Consider the following 6,741-nt stretch of genomic DNA (forward strand, 5'->3'; position numbering starts at 1 on the left):
GATATAATCCAGAAACAAATCACCCATGTCATGACAAGGAAACACACAAACAGATCACAACAAACGAAGGGCAATCCACAATATGCAGTCATGCACGAGGTAAGCAAATTAAACATTAACAATAAACATTTTCTTATGACAATCCTTCTCAGTTTACTCTGTAGTCCCCGGCACTGATTATTGATGAACCAAACCAGAAAACATACAATCCAAAGAAAGAACAAGTTTACAACAAAATAACAAACAAAGCACAGGAAGTAAGAAAAGAATCACACAAGATAAAAAGAGCAAATCGACGAAAATAAAGATAAAACATGACAAAACTACAAAGTATGTTAAAAATAGGAGCAAGAAACGATTACCTCAGTAGTAAGGGGGAACATTTGGATACATAGAACCAGGAGGAACCCTAGGAACAGGAGAGGCTCCAGCAGGCGGGTGATGCTGATTCTGGTAACCGGACGAAGCTGATAAACTGTAATGTCCACTCTCAGGATACCCAGCACCTGGCATTCCGCCTGAACCCGGCAATCTATACATTGAAGCAGCGCCACCCAAAGCACCACCAAGTCCACCAGCGCCAGCACCACCTGCGCCGCCTCCTCCTAAACCAGCACCACCACCTGCAGCCCCACCTCCCATTCCACCGAAGCCTACAGATCCAGGCACACCATAACCACCATAATGGCCTCCAAGACCAGACCCATACCCTCCAGCCCCGCCCATCGCTGGGGGAGCCTGATTTCCAACAGAGCCCAGCCCACCAACTGAAGAATTCAACGGATGACTCCCCATGGGAGGCTGACCCTGAAGCCCACCAGCAAACCCTCCATAAGAACCCAAATTGCCAACTGGGCCGCCATATTGACCCGAAAGCGTTCCTGGCACAGAAGCCGGAGCCATCCCCATCCCATCCCCGTGACCATGAGCATTCCCGTGACCGTGGCCATGACCATGACCCTGAACGCCATCAGCCCCTCCTGGCGCCGCACCGCCTCGCTTCCCTTGCTTCCCATCCGTAATTGCCAGCTTGCAATTTAGCTGCCTCCCATCCACCGTCTTCACGGGCTCCATCAAAGCAGCTTGAGCCCCCTCAGGAGTCTTATACACGAAAAGCGCAAAACCCTTTGATTTTCCGGTCTGCTTGTCGAACCCCAGCGGCCCTTCCTCGATCTCCCCGTAGTGTGAGAAATGCGCCAGCAGCTTGTCCGCGGGGAGGTCCGGCGGCACGTTCGCGACATAGATCTTTCGCAGTGCCACGTCAGCAGCGTTAGTGGTGGCGCCTGAATTGCCTGCTGCGGCAAGCTGCGTGACGGTTACACGGCCATCGATTCGCTTGCTGGGCTCGCGCAGAGCGAGGAGTGCACCATCGACGTGTCGGAAGGTGACGAAGCCATAGCCCTTGGACTTGCCAGTGGCTTTGTCGAGGATAACGACGGCCTCCTCGAGGTCGCCGTAAGTGGAGAATAGGTTGCGGAGGCCGTCGGTGGTGGTGTCCCAGCCTAGGCCGCGGATGAAGAGCTTACGCTGGGAGACATCGGGGTCAGCGACGGAGCGCACGGCGGCCAGGACGTCCGCATGGCGGACGGCGGCGTCCTGGAGGATGTCGAGGAGCTGGTCAGGGGTGAAGCGCTCCATGATCTTGCGGGCGTCCGTAGGGGTGAGCATGAGGTGATTGTCGCCATCGGTTGTTGCGGCGAGGGCGGCAGAGAAACCGTTCTCGTCTAGCTTGCGTTTCTTGGTGGGATCCATGGCCATTGGAGATCGCAATTACAGAAGATGCTGAAAATGCATATGTAGGAGAGGTTAAAACTTAAAACCCTATCCCAAACCTAAATCCCTAATTTGAAGTAGCTGCCTCTCAAGACTACGTGAGAGAGAGAGAGAGTGACTGGGAGTGAAGAGACGAATTAACTTAGGGACCTTCTGAATATATATATAGCATGGAAAAAGAAATACCAACCGAATATATGTAGGCTTCATGCCTTGGTTGCACAGTTGGGCTTTGGTGCAACGTTACAGTTTTGGGCTTTCAATAATTATTTTAATTATTTTTGGACAGTATAATTATTCTGATTGAGAAATTCATATTTATATCTCTACATAATCTTACCTGATCCTGTTTCAGAAAAAATCTAACCTGATACACATATTTTTTTTTTGTCAAAACAACAATAAAACAAATAAAAAAACAGAACAAAAGCCTGGAGAGCAACAACAAAGGCCTGTAACCATTCCAAACAACTTTTCCTCGGCCCCTCCCCTTTTTAAACCAGCATGTCAGTCCGTCCACCAAAACAAAAAACAAAAAAAGAAAAAACCAGCAAGTCAGCAATATCGAGTTAAACTTCATAGTGGTTCTTGAAATTCACGATTTACATCGATTTAGTTCCTGACTTACCAATTGCATTATTTATGACCCCAACTTTGTTAAAATTGCACCACAATTGTCCCTCTCCACATCTCCGGCCAACTTGATTGCCGCCGGCAGTGACATGGCACTGAGATGCCACGCTGGGTGCCACGTTGGAGTGTCAATTTTGGCGCTAAAGAGAAAGATGGATGAAACGTCGTTGTTTGAGAGAAGTTAAAACTCAAAACCCAAATAACCCAACCTCTGTGATCACTTCATCTTCCTCTTCTTCTTCTGAACACCAAAACTACGTGCCATGAAATCCTGAGTCCTGGCAACTGTATAGGGTTTGAAGGGTGAAAACATTCAGCTTCCTGGAGTTCGCTTCCACTGTGATAGTTGTGTGCGATCGTTGTTGCTGACGGTAGGAGACAGAGTTCATTGCGAACACACGAAGGTAGTTTTAAACTGGAAAAAAATAATGCTTTTCAAGTTAAATTTATGCATCATTGTCTCTCTTGGATGAAAATTTGATTTTTGTTGATGAAAGTTTAAAGTTTTCTGTTTTCTGCTAGGGTTTTTGTGGGCAGTGGAAAATTTTTTTTCCATGCTCTGTTTTTAATGCATTTTTATTTGGGTTATTTGATGGGTGTTTCTGGTGTTTTGTTTGTGGTTGAATGTCATGGTTTGTTGTTGTATGTGTGAATCTGATTGTTTGCTTCTTCAATTTATTTTTTCGCATAATGCAGATGGAGACTTTGATGGATATCATGTTCCATCTTGAGAAAACATTTAAAAAAAAATGATGATGAAATACTAGTGTACTCACCGGACAACAGAACTTGCTTAGGAGATTTAGATGAGGATACATTAGATGTGTTCTTCGTAAGGAACTATTACAAAGAATTTGGGTATGACAACATACTTCAGTGTTGGTGGCTGCCTCCGAGAAGGAGCTTAGATGGTGGACTGAGGGATCTTACAAGTGATGATGAGTTAAGAAAGATGTGCTTTGCTGCACGTCAGAATGATGGAGTAGTTGATGTGTACTTTGAGCATGGGGTGTCCACACCAGAATTGCTAGCAGGGAAGGAAGTTGTGGTATGGGTTGATGATACTCATAAATATCCTGGTGAGGGAGACTTGGTGAGCAAGAAGAACACAAATGAGGGTCCCAAAGTTGATGGTAATGATGTGTGAGCATATTTCCTACCTTTTCCTAGTGAATTTGCATTTAATTTGTTGAGTTTAATCAAGAATTAATTATCTTTTAGTCACTATGGATGCTACTTTGAGTCGTGTGCAATTCTATTTATTTTAGGTAGTATTCGGATGTATTTGATGGAGTTTCCGCAGAAAAAGAGAAGAAGGCGAATGATGCTGTCAACCCTGACCTCTCTGCACTCAAACCTGAATAACTCAAGCTACAGAGGTCCAATTGACGTGATTCTAGTGGCGTTGGAAAGCTAACTTCTATAGCTTTCTAACGATATATAATAGTAGGCGTGGATTATTAAGGAATCAAGTGGTCCACAACTCTCCAAGAAGCAAGCACGCAATCTCCTATTAATTCTGATTTAGACTTTATTTTATTTAAAAATAGGAAAAGATATTATTTAGTTTTATAAAAGATATTTTACATTAATTAGGATTAGATATAAAAGGAAAAAGAATCATATCTTCTCTACTACCTCATTTCGCACTTAACAGTTTACCTGAATCCTTATTTTCTCTTTGAACCATGAGCAACTAAACCTCCACTCTTAAGGTTAGGAGCTCTGTCTATTGTATGGATTGATACTATTATTTTTCTATTTTAATTCATGTACTGATTTATAATTCAAGAACTGTTTTCGTTCTTTATTTTATGAATTTGGGTGGAACGGAAGTATGACCCTCTTTCTAATTGAGTTTTTGTATAACTTGGAAAAGCTATTTACTTGAACAACAGCTTGAAAACATATTCTCCTAAATTTCTAATTATCTGGATTTAACGGGATACGTGACATATAATCTTCTTATATTTGGGTAATTAGGATTTCTGTGGCATATAACTAGAATTGAACTTCACCCTCTAATTGGAATTAAGTGACCAAGGAATTAGCGGTTGATGAATTTTAGAGGAGACTAAAAAGGTCTAAGGAATTAGGGTTTAGTCACATACAGTTTGCCATGAATTAAATCTTGTATAATTAAAATAGTTAGTAAGAAAAGTCATTCCGGAAAATAGATAACTCTGAAGCCTTAACTGTTTCTCCTTATATTATTCACAACTTATTTACTGCTTACTTTCTGATATTCTTATTACTATTTATTGCAATTGAACTCTCAAACACCATTTTCTATTTGTCTAACTAAGTAAATTAATCAACCATTATTGCTTAATCCATCAATCCTCGTGGGATCGACCCTCACTCACCTGAAGTATTACTTGGTACGACCCGGTGCACTTGCCGGTTAGTTTGTGGATTATAAATTCAGCACCAAAATTTTAGCGCCGTTGCCGAAGATTGTTTGTGATTGACAATTACCAGTTGTTTGATTGCTTAAATTAGATAATTTTTCTTTTAATTAATTTTTTTTGAATTATTTATTTTTATTTTTCCATTTTTTTCTTTATTTTTTCCTCTTTCTTTTCGTTCACCCCCTGTCTTCTTTTTATCTCCCTTTTAATTTTCGTTTTTTTTTTGCTTTCCTTTTAATTTTCATTTTCCTTTATCAGTTTCTTAAAATTATTTAGTCTATATTGTTTATTTTATTTTTTGTGTATCTTCGTTGTCCTTTTTTTTATTTTGTTTCATTTTACTTCGTTTTATCCTTTGCATTATTTTTTTTATTTTATTAGTTTTAATTGTTTTTTTTGCTTTAATTTTCGAATTTTGCATCAATTATTTTTTTATTTTTGAAATTAAGTTTGGTGTCACCTAGTTAATTTTATTTTAATTTTTCTGTTTAATTTTTTTTATAAATTTTAAAATTTTCATTCCCATTTTGTTTATAATTTTCAAAATTTTACTGCTTTAATTATTTAGTAGTTTTATTTTATTCCTTTACACAGGTTACCTCACTGGAAATTTTCTGCACTTTGCCGTAGAGAATCTCATCTTTTTTTGTCTTCTGTCTGTTTATGAGCAGGAACAGGGACAAGGAACCTCTTTTAGACTTTGATCCTGAACCTGAAAGGACTTTCAGGCAGCGTTTGCAACAAGGAAGACTTTACAAGGCTGCAGAGTCCACCATGGATCATAATAATGTTGTTAATGCCAATGTGGCAAATCCAATTGTGAATGAGCAACCTAGAAGAGTACTTGACTCTTACACTGCTCCTAATGCAGATCTTTATGGGAAAAGCATTGTGGTGCCTCTTATAGCTGCAAACAACTTTGAGTTGAAGCCACAACTGGTCACTCTGGTACAACAAAACTGTCAGTATCATGGCCTTCCCCAAGAAGACCCAAATCAATTTATTTCTAATTTTCTGCAGATTTGTGATACTGTGAAGACAAATGGAGTGAACCCGGATGTGTACAAACTCATGCTCTTCCTATTTGCTTTGAGGGATAAAGCAAAGTTGTGGTTAGATTCTCAATCGAAAGAGAGTCTGGATACTTGGAAAAAGGTTGTCACTGGATTTTTGACTAAATTTTTCCCACCTAAAAAGCTGACTAAGCTTAGGGTGGAGGTTCAGACCTTCAAGCAAAAGGATGGTGAGACCCTTTATGAAGCTTGGGAGAGATACAAGCTACTGACCAGACAATGTCCTCCGGACATGTTTTCTAAATGGACTTAACTAGATATCTTTTATGAAGACTTGGGTGAAATGTCCAAGATGTGTTTAGATAATTCTGCAGTGGTTCATTGCACATGAAGAAGACACCGGAGGAAACTACTGAGCTTATTGAATTGGTTGTTAGCAACCAATATTTATATTTATCTAACAGGAATCCTGTGAACTCTGAGACCCCTCAAAAGAAAGGCGTTATAGAAGTAGAAGCTCTTGATGCTATCCTTGCTCAGAATAAAATTTTGAGTCAGCAGATGAGTTTAATTTCTCAACAATTGAGTAGGATGCAGGTTTCAGCTGTCAACACTCAGAATGCACCTCCAGAAATCCCTTATGATATGACAGGTAATTTTGTGCAAAATGAGAATTATGATTATACTCAATTTTCTTCTGAACAGGTCAATTACATGGGGAATGCTCCTAGAAACCCCAATAATGACCCATACTCTAAGACCTATAATCAGGGGTGGAGAGAGCAACCTCGGGAATCACAGAATTTTAACAGTAATTCTCAGGGCAGTTTTCAGCAGAATAATCATAATAACCGCCAGTTTCAGTCTCATCATCAACAACCACCTCAGCAGAAAAATTCTCAGTCCCAAAA

The 6,741-nt window shown here is 40.3% G+C and overlaps 1 protein-coding gene across 4 annotated transcripts in view; it reads right to left on the reverse strand.

The window, feature by feature from the left end:
* The window catches only part of LOC107630072 (UBP1-associated protein 2C), a 7,898-nt gene extending 5,979 nt beyond the window's left edge, over positions 1-1,919 (reverse strand). For 3 of the 4 annotated variants that reach the window (XM_016333103.2, XM_021118584.1, XM_021118585.1), the window contains exon 1: positions 363-1,919. In XM_016333103.2, coding sequence (XP_016188589.1) covers positions 364-1,758 — 1,395 coding nt within the window. In that variant the 5' untranslated portion in view covers positions 1,759-1,919 and the 3' untranslated portion in view covers position 363. The remainder of the gene's footprint in view (positions 1-362) is intronic. The other variant, XM_016333102.2, reaches the window with a different exon arrangement.

The sequence above is a fragment of the Arachis ipaensis genome, chromosome B03 (assembly GCF_000816755.2).
Source record: "Arachis ipaensis cultivar K30076 chromosome B03, Araip1.1, whole genome shotgun sequence".
NCBI lineage: Eukaryota > Viridiplantae > Streptophyta > Magnoliopsida > Fabales > Fabaceae > Arachis > Arachis ipaensis.